Raw genomic sequence first — 19638 nt, 5'->3', positions numbered from 1 at the left:
TATCTTGCCTAATTACCCTAACCTGCCTAGTTAACCTTATTACTCTAGTTAAGCCTTTTACTTTCACTTTAAGCTGTATAGAAATGTCTTGAAAAATATCTAGTCAAATATTATTTACTGTCATCATGGCAAAGATATAATAAATCAGTTATTAGAAATGAGTTATTAAAACTATTATGTTCAGAAATGTGTTGAAAAATTGGGGGAAAAATAATAATTTAGGGGGGCTAATAATTCTGACTTCAACTGTATGCATGTATGTATGCATGTATGTATGTATGTATGTATGTATGTATGTATGTATGTATGTATGTATGTATGTATGTATGTACATATGTATTATTATTATTTGTTTGTTTTGTTCCCACTGGTTAAATGTTTCTAAAAAAATCTATAAAAACTAAGTATATATAAAAAAATAAATAAATAAATAAAGGTGGTATTAAATATGTTTCACTTGGGAGGGGGCGAAACAGCTATGAGTCAGATCACAAAAAAAACACAACTTCCTATAACCTGCTGAAGAAGGTGTGTCTGTTTCAGTGCTTTTCGCTGACTGAATTTCAGGGCCAGAGTTCACATGTACCTTTGTTTCATGTTTATACCACTATGTACAGTTAAAAAAAAAACACAGCACAAAAGAGTCCATTTAAAGCCAGGCCTGGCCTTTCAGTAAATAGCGCTTACAGAAAGAAGGTCATGCTGGCCACACTTGGTGTTGAGACTGTCTGGCTATGAACAAAGAGCCTGATTAGGAGGGGAAAAAAAACTTTCTGGTGGTGTTCAAGTTCAGGCAGGTGAAATGCATGTCCCTTATCACCGACATATGAGTGAATGTTAAAGAAAGCGAAAGATAGTGAGCACTGAACTGTACAATAAAGGATATGCACAGTTTGGAGAGCTCATTACATTTTCAAGTGAGTGGGTGAGCAGAGATGAGAGGCGGTATCATATTTCTGCATTTTGTTTCAAAATGGAGGAAACTTTCATTTCAGTGCCTTCTTGAGGGGAGATTCTGAATAAAAAAAAAAATTTAATTATTTTATTTATGTGTGCTTTTTTTAGTATTAGCTTAGCAATATAATGTGATATGCATACCGTGACAAAACTCTGGGTATTTTTTGAAGAGACGTGTGGGTGCATCTACATTCCTAAAATAAAGGTGCCATTAAAAACCAAAATGAGGCATCTTTTTGGTTTATTCAAATAACCTTTAAGTGAAAAGTTCTTCAAATAACATTTTTTTCAGGGTGAAGAACATTTTAATTACATTTAAATACTGTAAAAACATTTTGTGGAATGAAAAGATTCCATGAACATTAAATGCTCTTCACTGAACATCAACGCCAATAAAGAACCTTTTTTTAAGTGTAAAGCTTAAAACAATATCAGTATCTGCCAATAAATGCTTCATTTTATTTAGAGTGATTTAGTAAGTAATGCTGAGTAATTCAGATTTGTCATACTTATAACAAACACAATAAATTAAATTTGTTATATAAAATGTGTTACTAAAATGTTTAATATTTCACAATATTTGACCTCGGATGGCAATCTTAAATTGTACAGGTATATTTGTAGATACTGTCAAGAATACATTGTTTTTTGAGTCAAAACAAATGTACTTCTATGGCAAAAATGCTTAGAATGTTCCGAAAATAGAATTTTTTCATGAAGATTTTTTACAAATGGCCTATAATGTAAATACATGAAAACTTAATTTTTAATAATCTCTATTGTTAAGCACTTAATCTAAACAACTTGCAAGGTAATTTTCTCAGTATTTAGATTTTTTTGAACACTCAAATTCCAGATTTTCAAATAATTGTATTATAGTAGTATTATAGTTGTAACATTGTATCCTAATAAACCACACATCAATGGAAAGCTTATTTATTCAGCTTTATGAATCAGTTTCTATAAAGTGACACACATCACATTCTATAGTACTGTATATATACTAGGGCTGCGCGATATTGAAAAAAAATTTACATTGCGATATTTTATTTCTCTGTGATATATATTGCAATATAATTTAACCAGATGACTTAAAGGGCACCTATGGTGAAAAATCTACTTTTCAAGCCGATTGGACAGACATGTGTGTAGATGTAGTGTATAGAGCGTCATATTGGGGTGATATAAACACACCCAGTCCTTTTTTTTTTATTTAACGACAAAAAAAACGGTGGACCAATTGGATCGGTTTTCAGACCGACCGCAACTTGACGTAGGAGTGCTGTCCAACAAGAGAGGATGAGCGCAAAGCAACCAGGAATAAAAGGTGTATTCAGTTCGCTAGGATCATCAATCATCATCAAATGTGATCAAGAGTGAGCTTTACAAGTTTAAAATGTTTTAAAACAGTGCATGTGTGTAATAAATTACAGCGATTTACTTCAGCTTTACCTCATCAGCACAGCCACAATTATGGTTTGTGGACGTTAAATCAGGTTTATTTTGTACATTAACATAACAGATATCCATACAGCAGTGGAGATTAACCTGTCTGCTGCGCTGAGTATGTGTGTATCTGTGTGTGTGCATGTGAACTTTGTAACGACTTTGTGTGTGACATATCGTTGTAACTTAACACAGCAAATGCATCCAATACTCATTGGTAAAGTTCTTACTGTAGTATTTCTCACAAACTCTACGTGAGATCTGCTTCCTTTGTGTCTGTCTGTTGTCGGAATCTGCCGAGGGAGGAGATTAAGGCATGCAGAAAGGCACATAGAAACGGTGGGCGGGGAGGACTAGCCTTAAAGGTGCAGTACAACAAAACCACTACCTGATGCAAAAAGGTATAAAAAGAAACTTATAAAAGGTACAATAAAAAAATCTGATGGGTGTTGAGCTGAAACTTTACAGACACATTCTGGAGACACAAAAGACTTATATTAAATCTGGAAAAAGGGGTAAGCTAGGTGCCCTTTAAATAGCTCTATTTGCAAAGTCATTACATTCGGCTTAGTCCCTTTATTAATTAGACATCGCCACAGCAGAATGAACTGCCAACTTATCCAGCATATGTTTTTATGCAGCGGATGCCATTCCAGCTGCAACCCATCACTGGGAAACACCCATAAACTCCTACATTCACACCCACACATACACTACGGCCAATTTAGCTTACCCAATTAACCTATAGCGCATGTCTTTGGACTGTGAGGGAAACCAGAACACCCGGAGGAAACACAGGAACACAGAGAGAACATGCAAACTCCGCACAGAAATGACAACTGACCCAGCCGAGGCTCGAACCAGCGACCTTCTTGCTGTGAGGAGACAACGCTACCCACTGCGCCACCGAGTCACCATATAAACACAAATTTTATGTAATTTATTATATACATAAAATAGAGTCATAAATAAACACAACTGAGGAAATATTAAAGTGAAATAAACTGTGCTTCATGGTTTTCTGGAGCGAGCAACAGTTTTCAGGTACAGAAATCGAATAATCAAATGTAGAATAGCACTGTATAGCCTTCACCATATAAATAATTCAATAAAATTTATCTTTATGAAAGTTCATTATGTGCACTACTAAAATGCATTAAACTATCTTCGAATGTTCATACAGTTACAGGCCCTAAAAACACATGCAGATGATAAACTTTCACTCTATTACGATTTAATTCTGCAGTGTCTTCACAAATCTTGTGTTTTCACCTGGGGTTTCTGGTCATCTACAATCCTAACTCATCATTGCATATCTTGCGATGTGACTATTGCAGACACACACACACATTGTAATATCGATGTTCAAACTATATATAGCCCTAATATATACAGTATTTATGCAGCATTGGTACGGTCTTCTTCCCAAAATATTTTTTTTAAATCTCACCAGCTAACTTTTCATAAACAATAGTACACTTTCACATGTCATAAAACTGTTCCCTTGTTCGTCATCCATCACACATTTGTATTCATTTCTTTACAGGGAATTTAGCAAGACTGCAGTGATCAGAGCTGCCACAGTCACTGAAGTGACAAACACTCATCAGGTGACAAATTTTGCTTTTGACATTCCAGCTGTTACAGATTAATACATAATAACTAATCCAAAACCCTGGATGATCCACATGCACTGCAAGTCATTATCCCTCCAGGCTTTCCAGCCCAGAGGCGAGACAAAGCTACTCGACTTTTACTGAAAGTGATTTATGACACACTGTCAAGACCACTGAATGATTTTAAAACACTGGGTGGAAAATATTTTATAGTGCCAGCCCTATTCATCTGACACCATAAGCGCCACAATAACATTTTAATAATAAGTATAATACTCAAATACATCATTGTTCAAGACTTGACACAAGTCCTTAACTATAGTTTAGCATGTTTGCAAGTTTAGTTACAAATAAGACAAATAGCAAGCACCAATTCACAAAATATAGGGTCAAGAATGGTGTGATTTGAATGCTCCGATTACAAGTACATAAACTGATTGTACTATAACTGTTAATTGAGGACCTTTAATGTGAATAGAATAATGCTTAAAAACCTTAAGAGGATCAGCATGTAGTTGCACCAACTGCAAAATTAACTGTAAACTGACTTTATAGATATTTTTGAAGCTATATACAGTACAACTCTAGAATTTCCATTACATGTAAATCTTCTCCATGGAGTCAGATCTGAATTTCAATAGTCGTGTCAAAGCAGTAAGTAAATCAGCATACTATCATCTCAAAAAAACGTGTGAATTAGATGCTTTGTTTCGAGTGAGGACTTAGAGAAACTTGTTCATGCTTTTATCACCAGCAGGGTGGATTACTGTAATGGACTCCTCACTGGCCTTCCTAAAAAAAGACAGTCAGACAGTTGCAGCTCATCCAGAACGCTGCGGCCAGGATTCTGACCAGAACCAGGAAATCAGAGCACATCACACCTGTCCTCAGGTCTTTACACTGGCTCTGTTACATTCAGAATAGATTTTAAATTATTATTACTTGTCTATAAATCACTAAATGGCCTTGGACCTCAATACATTACAGATATGCTCACTGAATACAAACCTAACAGATCACTCAGATCTTTAGGATCAATTAAATTAGAAATCCAAAGGGCCCTTCAGTTCTAATGATCAGATGTGCTCCAACATTAGGCACATTTGAATCAAGACTGAAAACACACCTGTTTAGCTGAATGAGCTCCTTTACTGAATGAGCACTGTGCTATGTCTGACAGATCGCACTATTATGTCTTTCTTTTCTTTTTCATTCTTTTATAAACGGTTTAACACATTTGAATTGGTTTTATCTGTTTTAATCATTTTTCTTTTATACCTGTTTATATGAAGAGATTTGAATTACCATTGTGTATGAAATGTGCTATACAAATAAACTTGCCTTGCTAATTTAGACAAATCTTTTAAATATCTGTTTATCTGTTGAAACTATTCTAGACTGAGAGGTAGCAGATTTATCTGACACCTATTGCTTTACAGTGAATAACCACAATCATGAAAAAAATGATGACATATAAGACTTAGGACAGACAGGAAGTCACACAGGAAATTCATATATTTGGCTTAATTTTAGACTCGTCTTCTGACAAAATGATTTGTGCACGAATGCTTTTCACTGGGGGACGAATGCTCCGATTACAAGATTATAAACTGATTGTACTATAACTGTTAATTGAGGACCTTTAATGTGAATAGAATAATGCTTAAAAACCTTAAGAGGATCAGCATGTAGTTGCACTAACTGCAAAATTAACTGTAAACTGACTTTATAGAGATTTCTGAAGCTACATACAGTACAACTCTAGAATTTCCATTACATGTAAATCTTCACCAAGTTTTCAGTGTTTGATGTTACAGTTTATAATGTCTATAATGTTTAGTCTATAATGTAATACAGTCTGTAATTTATAGAAGTATGAAACAATATAAAATGAAATATTTTGCTACTAAATTACATTTAATCTATTGAAAGCACTTCTTTCTCTTGCTGTCATTCCAATACAATCTAACTGGAAAAAAAACATCTTTACACTGTACAAAGAATTCAGAGTTCGCCCTTTAGTGGCACATAACTTTCACATTGGTCATTGAGCATTCAATGACTTACAGACACTACTGTGTCAGAACTGAGACTAGCTCTGACTGGATCATGTGAATCAGTCAAGCATTCCTTTGAATCAAACAATCATTAACTGGAGACTAGCTCTGAATGGATCATTTGAGTAAGTGATTCATTAACTGAAGTCTCGCTCTGAACAGATCATTTGAGTCAGTGATTCATTAACTGAAGTCTCAATCTGAACAGATCATTGGAATCAGTGATTCATTAACTGAAGTCTCGCTCTGAACAGATCATTTGAATCAGTGATTCATCAACTGAAGTCTCACTCTGAACAGATCATTGGAATCAGTGATTCATTAACTGAAGTCTCGCTCTGAACAGGTCATTTGAATCAGTGATTCATTATCTGAAGTCTCGCTCTGAACAGATCATTTGAATCAGTGATTCGTTAAAGACCACTCTGAACAGATCATTTGAATCAGTGATTCATTAACTGAAGTCTCGCTCTGAAAAGGTCATTTGAATCAGTGATTCATTATCTGAAGTCTCGCTCTGAACAGATCATTTGAATCAGTGATTTGTTAAAGACTCACTCTGAACAGATCATTTGAATCAGTGATTCATTAACTGAAGTCTCGCTCTAAAAAGGTCATTTGAATCAGTGATTCATTATTTGAAGTCTTGCTCTGAACAGATCATTTGAATCAGTGATTTATTATCTGAAGTCTCGCTCTGAACAGATCATTTGAATCAGTGATTTGTTAACAGAAGACTCACTCTGAACAGATCATTTGAATCAGTGATTCATTAACTGAAGTCTCACTCTGAACAGGTCATTCAAATCAGTGATTCATTAACTGAAGACTCACTCTGAACAGATCATTTGAATCAGTGATTCGTTACCAGAAGACTAGGGCTGTTTCTCAATATGCGTTGTGTCCTCGTGTTCTTGTGCAACGTCATCATCAACTGCCAAAGTTCAGTTCCAATACTCAAGATTGCAAGAACAGAGGACGCGTGAAACTTCCTGCATGTGTTCTTGATATCGAGGACGCATGGATGCAGACTTGAGCACCGAACTCGCTCTAGAAGTCCCAGAAGTCATTGCGACTAGAGGTGGGAAGCGCAGTTTTAACATAGGTTTATTATCAAAGTTCAGATTTATACCTTATTTATCTCAGGAGTTTGCCTAAATGAGACGGTGAAAGTAAACATCACCATGAAAATCTTAATAAAGGCATAAACACATTGAGGGTGTTTATTTGCTGAAATTCATCTTAAAATCTGTTTTATTTATATCGTGCAACATATATTTGTAAAGTCTTTATGCATAGTATATATATTGAAAAGGGGAAAACAATAAATCACTGTATGAATGCTGTAATGTTTAAAAAATTTTCATTAAAAACGTGTGACGGTCATGTGACCACCAGGAAGAACGCAGCATCTCATTTCTCATAAGACGCGTTCTCTGTTCTCGTGGTCTCCCGAGTTCGTTCTTCTGAAGACACCTGGCAAGACCGGTCTCCACAAGAACGCAACTCCGGTCTCTGAATTCTTGGAATTGAGAAACAGCCTAGGGCTGCATCTGAAGTTGCATACTTCCATACTATATAGTACACTAAAAACAGTATGTGAGCTGAGTAGTATGTCCGAATTCATAGAATTAAAAAAAACAGTATGCGAGAAGTACCCATATGATCTACTACTTCCGGTGAGAAGTGCGCATCCGAAGGGTAAAGTCTAGATAGGATACACGGCTGGCTGGAAGTGCAAGTTGATACAGCAGCGGATAAACAGAGCATAATTTTTATGACACTGTATAACAATAATATTTTTACAGTAATGTGACGGTTGGGTTTAGGGTTGTGGTGGGGGTAGGCGTTAATAAAATACAATTTATTGGGTAATTTAATAAATAACATAAGTAATACTCGGTACAACTCTTGTTTTTGCAGTGCTGTGACGGTTGGGTTTAGGGTCAGCGTGGGGGTAGAAGTTAATAAAATACAATAAATAGGAAATTTAATAAACAATATAGATAATTCTCGTTAACTTCCGGCCGCAACCGTATCTGATCTAGCAACAACCCATCTGAAGGATGCTACGCTATCCCATGATGCACCGTGAAAGAATTCATGGTTGGGATTAAAGCGACACAACTGACGTGGGTAAGTCACGTGATCACGACAAAATCGCGGATGTAGTACGTCCGAGTTCCATTCATACTATTCACATTCATTCTGTATAAAACATACTTTTTTAACAGTAAATTTAAACGCAGTACCTTCTGAGTAGTAGGCGATCTCTGAGCATATCATTTGAATCAATGGGTTGTTAACTTGAAAAGCAGACCTTTAAATAAGTCTTTAACTAAAGACTCGCTCTAAACAGATTGTTTGAATCAGTGTTTTTTTTTTTTATAAACTGAAGACTCTGAGCAGATCTTTAAATTAGTGAGTCGTATACTTTAAACCAGTGTTTCTCAACCACATTCCTGGAGGACCACCAGCTTTGCACATTTACCATGTCTCCTTAACCAAACACATTTGATACAGATCATCAGCTCATTAGCAGAGACTGAAAGACCTGTAATGGATGTAAAAAACAAAGGAGACATCCAAAATATGCAGGGTTGGTGATCCTCCCTGAACGTGGTTGAGAAACACTGCTTTAGACTACCGTAGCTCTGACAAGACCTGCTCTAAATGTATTATTTCAATCAGTAAAATATTTACTGGAGACAATAAAAATGAGTATGATTTACAAAATGTACAGGAGTAGAAAGTATGACAATACAGTAAAAAATAATGTTTCCAATCATGATAATTTTTATTTTAAGTACACATTTTTGAAAAATCTACTTAAAGTAAAGGAAGTATAGTTCTATTTATGTCATATCTGAATTCCTGCTATAGTCTAAATTAGTTTTTTGTTAATGTATCACAAAAGCAGAACAACGAGAGTGACATTTCTATGTTTAGTTTTTAATAAGCAATAGCAAAAGAGGAACTTCAGGCCAAATAATGCTGACAGACGGTGTTATTTCCTCAGCAACACGCTTGAATAAACAGTCACTGTGCTCATTTCATACAATAAAACACCGGTGCCATATAAACTAGTGTTAGTTAATATACAACCCTGCGCTTAATCAGTCAATGAAGAATGTTTAAAGTGTTTTTATTATTATTATTTATGATACTCCTAAAATGTTTTTTTAAACATTTAAATCTTTGTTTAGAGAATCTCTTTGCTAAATCAATTGCACTCTATACCATCGCTAAACCTTGAACTCTATATCAGCCATTAAAAAGCCAATAATGGTCAATCAACTGCATTCCCATTTCAAAAGTCACACAGGGAGACTAAAGAAAGGCAGCAGATTCACTTCAGCACCTTTTTGTCCATTTACCCACACTGATACAGCTGATTTATCTTCTGACCTCTTCAACACGCAAGCTTTAAACATTTGCAACACTTGTTTCCTAGAACCTGGACCTGAGCCGTGAGAGTGTCTGTTTGTGGCTGCACAGAGGGTTTTAAGATGGTGTTGTCTGTGGTCATGAGGATCTGAGAACAGTCTGCACTGAATTGTCTGCAGACCAGTAGTGCTAAAACAGCAGCTCTAAAGCGTTCACACAACGGAAACAGGTCATTAGTCTACAAGAGATAAACATCCAAAGATCAAGCCACAAGAAGAGTCATCCAAACACAGGCTGCCCTTGTGTGTCACTGACCCAGTCCTTTATGTGTGCGACAAGATGATGAATGTCAAGCCAATTAATATCATCTTGACTGATCTCGCTTAACAAATTGTCCTTTGTCTGTGCAGATCGGATCAGAAGAAGCTATGAATGGGTTATGTGCAAATATATCAGAAATAGGGGGAAGAGTGTTTTATTTTTTCTCATTATGTAAAAGAAAAAAAAAAAAAAAGCTTTAATTTTTAAATATAAATAAATGTTTTAAAAATATATTAATAGCTGCCCAAAGCTCATGGTATTTTCTGTTATTTTTTGTACTCCTTTGAATTGTATTATGGAACCTTGATCAGCTTAAGTGTGACATTTCAGTGGTTTTAATCAACATATATGATATGCTTTTTTAGTAAGAGAAAGGTTTTCAGGTTTGTGTAAACAGTTTACATGACCACCCTAGACAACATATAATTTAAAAATTTGTCATTTTGCTAAACTGCAGAGTTTAATTTTCAACATCTAAAGTTGTTAAAGCAGAGATCGAGATTACATAATGCACCTTGATTTTCAAAACTTTAAATAAATATAAAAAACACCTGTAATTCTTGAGCTACAAAATGTCAGCAAAATGAAAGCTCAGACAGCAGGTGAAATCTCTCAATAATTAAGGCTGTTTTATACTTCATATACATCAAGCGCATGGGTAGGCTCCAGCGCAGCCTTCGCATGGTCGCATAGCCCTTGCCGTGGCTGATGCGCACCTCTCAAAAAGTGTACTAACATGTCGCAACGACACATAGCACAAGCTCTGTGATTGGTAAGCTTGGTAGCTGTGACCAGTTGGAGTGAGTGTTTACAAGTGTCGAGTCCTGTGAACTAACTCCAGATGGAAACTTTTGTTTTGAGTTTACTTTATGATTAAAGTTGTTGCACGTCCGCCGGTTCCCACCTCAGAAAAATAAATAAAATAAATTTTTTTTAAAAACTGTGAAGAAACTCGACACAGAGGAACATAAAAACATCAACTGACAGTTTCCGAAATGTTATTGCAGAGCAACACAAACAGCACGCAGAAGTATAAATCCATGACTACATGCAAGGCAGGCACCGCGGGTCACAGCAATCACTCGACGCAGAAGTATAAACCAGCCTTTATTCAGCAACCCTCCACCCTTCATCCTTGTAAATGAATATTAGTCCAGCAGTCCAGCATCTACATTAGCAGGATGATGAAGATGAACCCAGGCTGGACATTTCAGCAAGACAATGATCCAAAAGACACTCAATTACATATTACACATAACATTTTTTTCAGATTTTCTTTTGTTTTATTTTTATGTTTGTATTGTTTGAGTTTTTACCAAAATCTGGTTCAACTCCATGTCAACAGATCCTTTAGAAATATTATTCCCAGAAAAAAAGAAGTTTTGAATACTTCCCCTACTGTGTATATATATATATATATTTATTCATTCATTAATTTTCTTTTCGGCTTAGTCACTTTATTAATCCAGGGTCGCCACAGCAGAACTGCCAATTTATCCAGCTCATGTTTTATGCAGCAGATGCCCTTCCAGCCGCAACCCATATCTGGGAAACATCCATATACACTCACTCACATTCATACACTACGGACAATTTTGCCTTCCCAGTTCACCTATACTGCATGTCTTTGGACTGCTGTGGAAACCGGAGAAACCGGAGGAAGAAACGCCAGTAACGCCAACTGACCCAGCTGAGGCTCGAACCAGCGACCTTCTTGCTTTGAGGCAACAGCACTACCTACTGCGCCACAGCGTCGCCCTTATATATAGATATAGTAATCATAGATAAATATATATATACATATACACACACACACACTATTTATTTAGAACAGTATAGTATAAAGCAATATTAGTTTCCTTGGGATTTTAATTTACACTAGACTATTTTCAAAGTGTTTTTGAAAACGAAACCATTATTGTGACAAAAAAATAAAAGATCCATTTTGTAAAAATGGTGATTTTATTGACGTTTATTATGTGTTCAGGCCAACCAAAACAATAATGGTGGACAACAGAACCATATTTGCACACATGTGCTTCTTTACAAACAGACATCACCATCTTCTGATCTGGCAAAACATAACACAGCTTTTTTTAGTCATTTACGAAGCATTTAATAAAACACTGTTGTTGTATGGAAACCTTTCTGTGCATCACTGGTGTAAACGAACCCTAAATCAGTACCAACCATGAAGATGCAGCGAAGTATAATGCAGTGCTCCTCCTCTGAGCGTCAATGACAGGCAATCAGGAGGAAGTCCCCAGTAAATTTATTTAGCAACACAGACAGCTGCACATTAGCTTGGGACGTCTCCTCTATAGGACAATGACTACGACAAGGGCAGAGACAAACATTTCATCTGTTTTTCCTTTGTTTGAACTTTAGTCATACTACATACTGAAAAAAATACAGCAAACATTTACACCACACTGCTTTTAAAAGCATAGCAATCGCAGACCACAGAAGAAAATGAGCCGGTCCAGACACCACTGCTCTCTTGTGGTGCACTTTCTTACATCTGTTAACAATGAAGAGACACGTCCCATGATTCATTTAGTCTGCTTTATGTACACTTCATTTTATGCCTGCAGTGTGTCCTTTACAGTCAAAGTATTATCAAATCAAAGGCAATCCGATTATCTCCACTGTACTTGCAAACATCACACTCATTTAATATGAGACGTAATAAGATGGGATTTGTGATTTGTGGTTACATCTTGTATACTGCTTTAGGGCCTTTATATATAAGAGTCAGAAATGTGTTGTGGTTTTTAACATGTTTATAAAAATGCTGCCTTCACACGCTGAAGATTAAATTGAAAAGTCAGGGGTTTCTGTTATGGCACCATATGTATAGATATATATCTGTCAACAATTAACATGCTTTAGTAATACCTCTGTTTTATTTAAAAGCCACATATGCTGAAGAATTTTCCTGAGCACTCAGAAAACGAACCACAAATCATTATTTGGTCTGTTATGGATACGTTTATTTGCTCTTTTTTCAATTAATGTTGTAAAAACAGTACACTGTAAAAAATTGTTTCGTTGGTTTGGCAAAAATCTGTAAAAAAAAATCTGTACAACTATTTGTACCATTTCATACGTTTAATTAACCTAAATCAAAAAAATTCTCTAAGTTAAAAAGATTTTTGTAAGCAAAACTTTGTAAGTTCCCCCAAAAAAGCTTCAGCTAACTTGTTACTTTAAGTTGAGTTCATGTCAGACCTCCTCATTTCTTACCCTAACAACAATGACAAAAATAATAGTAACACCAATAATAACATTAATGTTATTATTAACAACAACAACAACAAAATACTACTGCAATAATACTAACATAATTTGAAATTATTATTCATTATAACCATTCCCATATCATAATTGGCTTCATCTCCTCTCCACCAATCAGCTGGTGTGTGGTGTGCGGTCTGGCACAATATGGGTGCCGTTGCATCATCCAGGTGGATGCTGCACAATAGTGGTGGATAAGGAGATTCACCCCAATGTGTAAAGCGCTTTGAGTGTCTAGAAAAGTGCTATATAATTGTAAAGGATGATTATAAATATTATTAAAACAACTACTCAAATGATAAATTACACGCTCAAATAACAAATCAAAATGCATTCTCAAACCAGAAATCAAATGTATTCGATATTTAATTTTCATGAACAACTCAGTAAAATCCTGTAACAGCTAAATGACAAATCAAATGGTCAAACAATAGTTCTTATGGAGGAACCAGTTTCTGGTTCCTCCTGATTACACATGAAAGCTGGAAACTCATGATGGACTGATTACTAGGACTATAAAAAGACACCTCATTCCCACATACTCTTTGCTGAGTCTTGTTTTTCCCCGTTAAGCATTACAAAGCATTTTTCCCTGTCTGTCCTGTTATGTTTTGATACTTGTCTTGTTTACCGTCTTTGTTGTTTTGCCTCCGGTCATGTTTCTAATTCTGTGTCTAATAAATGTTTTGTTAATATTTGTCTCTGTTTTATTTATTTATTTTTTCAATTGAACTATGTTTGTTTGTTCTAATAATGTATTTTTTCTTAGTCCCAATTTCCAAGATAGTTCACTTAACTCCAGACATTTTAGGCCAGTGCAACAGATGTTTTCAAAAGTTGAGTACACAAGAAAAAAACGAAAGGAAATAAGGAAGTTTTTTGTTGACTCAACTTCAGACAAAAAATTTTTAGTTGGCACAACTTAGAAATTTTGTTACAGAGTAGTTCACCTCTCCACAAAACTAATAATCTTATGTTAACCCAACTACATTTTTTTGTATTACTGACAAATAATTTTAGGTCAGTGCAGTTGATGTTTTCAACAGTTGAGTAAACAAGAAAAAGCGAAAGGAAACAAGGATTATGTTTTTTTTTTGGCTTAATTTTTTTACAGTGTAATATATTGTAAAGTCCATAATATTCATTCATAAGAAAAAAAATCAAAAAGCATGCGTGAGTCAATCCAGTTACAAAGCAGGCCTTTGTTGTCAAATATGTGGAATTCGTGTTTCCCGAGGATATGAATAAAAGCTGATATCGGTTTCGTTCAAACGCACATTTTCTGCAAAGGTGGTGTTTTTCTAGTCCTCCTACAGAACATTTTTGACTAAGTTTTTTATGTCAGCCTTTAAAATGAATTTATAAGTGCTAGACTGCAGATAATATGATATTGTTATGAGTCTCTATGAGTTTTCCTGCATACTAACTCACTGGATAGCTTCTTGTTATTGCCTTATGAGGCTTTTGATATAGGTCTCAGGGCACTCATAAGCTCCCATTCATTTAGAGAGTATCATAAATAAGTGAACTACAAAGCAAAAATCGACTGCTTCAGTCATGAGCAAATGGGTCTCAGAGGAACGTGCTGACTACTGTAAATGATCAGCTGGTTTATGGAGATATTTCACTAGAGTAGAGTTAATATGAACAGCTCAGAAGACCTCAACCAACATTAGGTTGTTTTGTTTAGTCATTTTAAGTTGCTGTGCTCATTCGGCTGATGTTTTTTCTGATTCTTTACCCAGCAGTATCCATCAGGACTTTCGTTCATCACATTTTGATATCATGCTATAAAAATTTGAGCTGCAGCATTTGAGAACAAAGAAAGTGGTGTGTGTTGTTGCAACCATAATGCTTAAAATATTAAGACAAGAGAGCGCTTGACCTGCCCAGCCCTAAGTCACAATACTGGGCGTTCTTATCACTGTCTCATATCCTCTTGTGAAATGGAGCACTCGTGTTAATCATTCACCTGAGCCAATCAAGTTCATTCAATGCCACAAGCACAGAAAATAAATGATTGGTTTTTGTTTTCTGAAGAAAGGCGCAAGCATAATCTTTCAGGTTATTAATATTCAGTCATCATGTCAGTCACAACAGAAAAAAAAATGTTTTGTAAAATGCAATTGTTACATTAAGGAACTTAGATTGTTGTTTTGATTAGTTTTGTTGGGGTCACCCGATTTAGTTAGTTCATTACTACCTAACATTTTTTTCATTTGATACTTGGTATTGGTATTTTTTTCATTTGGAACAAGTAATGCGAGTTGTTTTAGATGTTACCACATGATGTGTATTGCAAGTTAGGGCTGCACGATATAGGGAAAATCTGATATTGCAATATTTAAATGTTCTGCTACAAATATTGCAGTTTTTATAAGAAAGTTTGAATAATCACACTGTGTTAACCTCTTTTCTTACTTTGCTTTGTTTTTAGTCAAAATATCTAAAATAAAATGTATCACGTAAAATAATGTCTTGTTTTTAATTTTTCTTATATTTTTTAATTAATTATTATTTAATCTTTTAAAATAATACAATTATTATGCCTTTAAATAATACGGTGCAGCTAAATATGTTTTATTCTTTTTTTAACGTATTCAATATTACATTAACCTTTTTTTCTTACTATTATTATGAAAGTTTCTTTTGAACTAAATTTTCAAAACTACTTCACATTAAAAAAAAAAATTACATTTACGCCATCATGATAATGGTCTTAAGGGTATTTTCACTGGTTTGTGTTTTTCTGGTGACATGACAACAAAATGGCTTCCTGTGAGTTCATTATACCATACTAATTTCAATTTTAGGAGCAAATGTTGTATTAATATAACTACCTTATAGTTAAGAGGCCTGTAGACAAATAAAAAACAGATTATACCAACCTTATGCCTACATTTTTCCCCCAAGCATATCAGATTTTTGTTTGTTCTTCCATTGTCAATTATACCCATCTGTACAATTAGCTTACACAATACATTTATAGGCTACTATAAACCTGAAAACACTTACCAAATTGCTTTATAATTTAACAATTTAAACATTAAAAGAAAAATAAACATGCTATGTATAAAAGGTAAACATTAGAAGGTAATATTTAGTATGATTTTAGTATTTTCCCCCATGTCGTTAGTAACGTGTTCGTGGAGAATTAAATAAACAGGCGTCATTGCCCTATATAAAGTTACTTGGCTATTTTAATAAAGCTAAAATAATGCAGAAAAAACTCAACAGGTGCACATCAGTAACGTGCATCGTCCTTCTCATGACATTTGACCCGAAGTCAGGTGATTTCAACTAAAATAAACTCAGGTGAACTAAAATAATGTACTTACAGGTGTCTCTTCTCCTTCGCGACCTGCTCGTGAAGTGCAACAGATAGTCCGAACAAACTGCCTGCTGTTTTTCCCTCTTTGACGACTGCAAAGCTCACATCCAAGTTAAACGCCTGACAGAGACGAGCCGCGGTCAACACAAACACCAGGGTAAAATAAAGTCCTTGGCGGTGAAATACAATCATTTTTTTCTGTTGGTCTCCGCGGTGATTTTGTTCGGCGAGACGCAGACAGAAAGCGGAGGACAAAGATTATATGAGGGTCTGAACAGGAGCGGTTTTCTCAGACGCTGTGAACTGATTGTTCATTTTCGTCATTCTTCCGGGGTGTTCGCGCCAGTCATCGGTGAAAACCTGACTGGAGGGCATTGAATGAAACACACGCACATGTACCTTCATCAGAGGACAGACAGGCAAGCTACAGCTAGACTACATTTGCTGATTGAGGCTCTTCAAAATGACTAAAGAAGAGCTTTTCAAACTTTTGTCTTTGTCTCCTGAGGGACGCTTTCATAAAACAGTTAATGAGCTGTGAATGATGGTAGAAATACATTATAATTTTGTTATTGCATTATAATAACGTGCAAGTTAATGTTTTTATATTTTCATTGTACTTAAGTATTGATATATTTTCCTGAAATTTGAGGGGGGGGGGGGGGGTGTTCTCTGCTCACTAAATGTAACAAATGTAACACAATTGCACATTTATTTTTTAATTTCCACTAATAAGCAGCCCCTTTGTGTCCCTGAGGGTCTTGGAGCATTAATGGGACTTATACAACCATTAAAAATAAAAATTGTGATTTACTTCTTTATAAGGTTCTCATTTAAATGAAAAAACCCTTAAGTATTAACAGGAGTATTATTTAGAATTTTTTTTAATTAATAAATTACATTATAAGCAATGTCAGTAAAGTTACCATATACCATATGCTGAAAAATTATTAAGATTGGTATTTTGGTCGGCGCCAGTGGTATAGTGGTTGGTGCGTCGACACATGCTCCGGTGCTCGCGGCGACCCGAGTTCGATTCCTGCCTCGTGGTAGTATGCCGATCCTTCCCGTCTCTCTGCTCCCCACGCTTTCCTGTCAATACTCTCTACTGTCCTGTCCATTAAAGGTGAAAACCCCTAAAAAATAATTTAAAAAAAAATGTAAAAAAATAAAAAATAAAAAAAAATTGTTATTTTGTTTATTATTGTTTTTTATTTATATTGTCAGACAGCTAAAACATTTTACAAAATGTGTTAAATGAGCTGCATAAAATGATTGGCGTGCTGAAAAGCCTTTAAAATTGATAGATATAAAGATTTGACATTTATCGTGATGATTATCGATATTAACTGATATAAAAAACAAAACATTGTGGGGTTTTTTTTTTTTTTTGCCATATCGCCCAGCCCTACCATAAACATATATATTTGCCTGATATTGGGTTAAGCATTTAGCCTTAAAAGTCCATTGTCAAAAGACTTCTATCAAAGTCCAATTTGATAGAAGAGGTGGTTATATAAAGGTTGAAGATGCATGCATGTAATTCACATCACCAAACACCAATACTGACATAAATAAATATTTAATAATATTTAATAATAATATATAAACAATAATTAGTTTAGAATAAATAGGAACAACTACAAAGATGAGTGCCATCATAATGTTTAACCATGTCCAATTATGTAGATTTTTTTAATGTTTTGTGATATAAACTTTTTGCAACAATAAAAAAAAAAAACAGGTAACAATCGCAAGGCATGTTTACCATTAAAATAAATAAATCAAATTAAAATTAAAACAACTGCAGCAAGGACCAGTACAAAAGACCTACATCAAAGGAATAAAAAAAAACTTGATAACAATAGATATTCTGAAAATTAAGTTTAAAGAGCTTCAGTTATTTTATTTTGGTTTCTGGAGTATTTGAAGCTTTGATCCACTTTCCCTATCGTGTAGCTTAAAAAAAACATACATGTTTCCTTTTGGGTATTTAGCAAATTTAAAATAAGACACCTGAAATACATTTAAAGCACTCTGTAAGGAGTCTAATGCCACATTGTACATGATAAAAGTGTACTTTTACTATAGTCACTCCAAATTCATTAAATAAAAAAATAAAATTAGTTCCAAAACAAATCCTTGTGGAACACCTACCTCACTATTAGGGTAGCAAAGTTTTTTTTTAAAATGTGGATTTAAATTTTAATTATTTACACACACACACACACACACACACGCACGCACATGCACGCACATGCACGCACACACACACGCACAGAGAGAGAGAGTACTTCTAGTCAAATAGTCTCAAAACCACTTCTGCATTATAATACTAATAATTACATTTGATGCTTTGCAACAACAGGCCATAATTCACCTGATCAAATGCTTTGGATGAAGTTATATTAAAGTACATGATATTTTTGATCCAAAGTGTTAATAATGTCATTCATTGATAGTGTTATTAGTGACTGACATAGCGGTAATTGAATACTGTCCTTGTCTGAAGCTTGATTGAGTGTTTATGATTATTTGCTGCCAAAATAGTAGTTTGACAGTTGATTTCCCATGGATTCAAACATTTCAGCTGTAACAGGGTGATAATTATCAGGTTGAGAAGGATCTCCACATTTTAGTAATGGAAAAATGATTGCTGACTTCCAAGAGCTGGGAATCAGACCACTAAGATTCATAATAGAGGTAATGAGTCATTTGTGTAATCATAATTTAAATCATGTTTATTTTGGAATCAGGGAAATGCTCGTCTTTGTAGGCTAAATAGCACAAACTCCGAGTTGCATCTCATTCCCATGGAGAAATACAGCTTATACTTGTAAGTTGAAACAAGCTAGGTTTTAGCTTGTCTGAGATTTTTATCATCTAATTGGCCATCTTAGATGAGTAACAATCTATCAACCAGCAATTGATGTCAAGTTAAGTTTGTCATGTTGGTTTCTGGAACATGGTACTGTAGCCAATCAACCAGACCACCTTTCTGCATGTTCTAGAATGATTTACCAGCTTCTGGGGTGTAAATGATTACCGATCTGTGTCTTGCACCCACTTTTGAATTACTGAACTAAAATGAAAACATATTAAAGACTACAGTACACACCCACTGTCCACTGTGTAACTACATTATGCAAAAAAAGACATCAGCCAAAAATATGGCAATAACTCAACACTTTTAGACACATACAGTATATGTGGTGAAGACAATCTT

The 19638-nt window shown here is 34.9% G+C and overlaps 1 protein-coding gene across 3 annotated transcripts in view; it reads right to left on the bottom strand.

Annotated features, from left to right (window-relative positions):
* The window catches only part of itga3a (integrin, alpha 3a), a 71831-nt gene extending 55069 nt beyond the window's left edge, over positions 1-16762 (bottom strand). For 2 of the 3 annotated variants that reach the window (XM_056453812.1, XM_056453811.1), the window contains exon 1: positions 16420-16762. In XM_056453812.1, the coding sequence (XP_056309787.1) occupies positions 16420-16604 (185 nt within the window). In that variant the 5' untranslated portion in view covers positions 16605-16762. The remainder of the gene's footprint in view (positions 1-16419) is intronic. The other variant, XM_056453810.1, reaches the window with a different exon arrangement.
* Between the last annotated feature and the right edge of the window lie 2876 nt (positions 16763-19638).

The sequence above is a fragment of the Danio aesculapii genome, chromosome 3 (assembly GCF_903798145.1).
Source record: "Danio aesculapii chromosome 3, fDanAes4.1, whole genome shotgun sequence".
NCBI classification, from domain to species: domain Eukaryota; kingdom Metazoa; phylum Chordata; class Actinopteri; order Cypriniformes; family Danionidae; genus Danio; species Danio aesculapii.
Note: the sequence above shows the minus strand (reverse complement) of the source record. Positions and strands in the feature narration are given on the sequence as shown.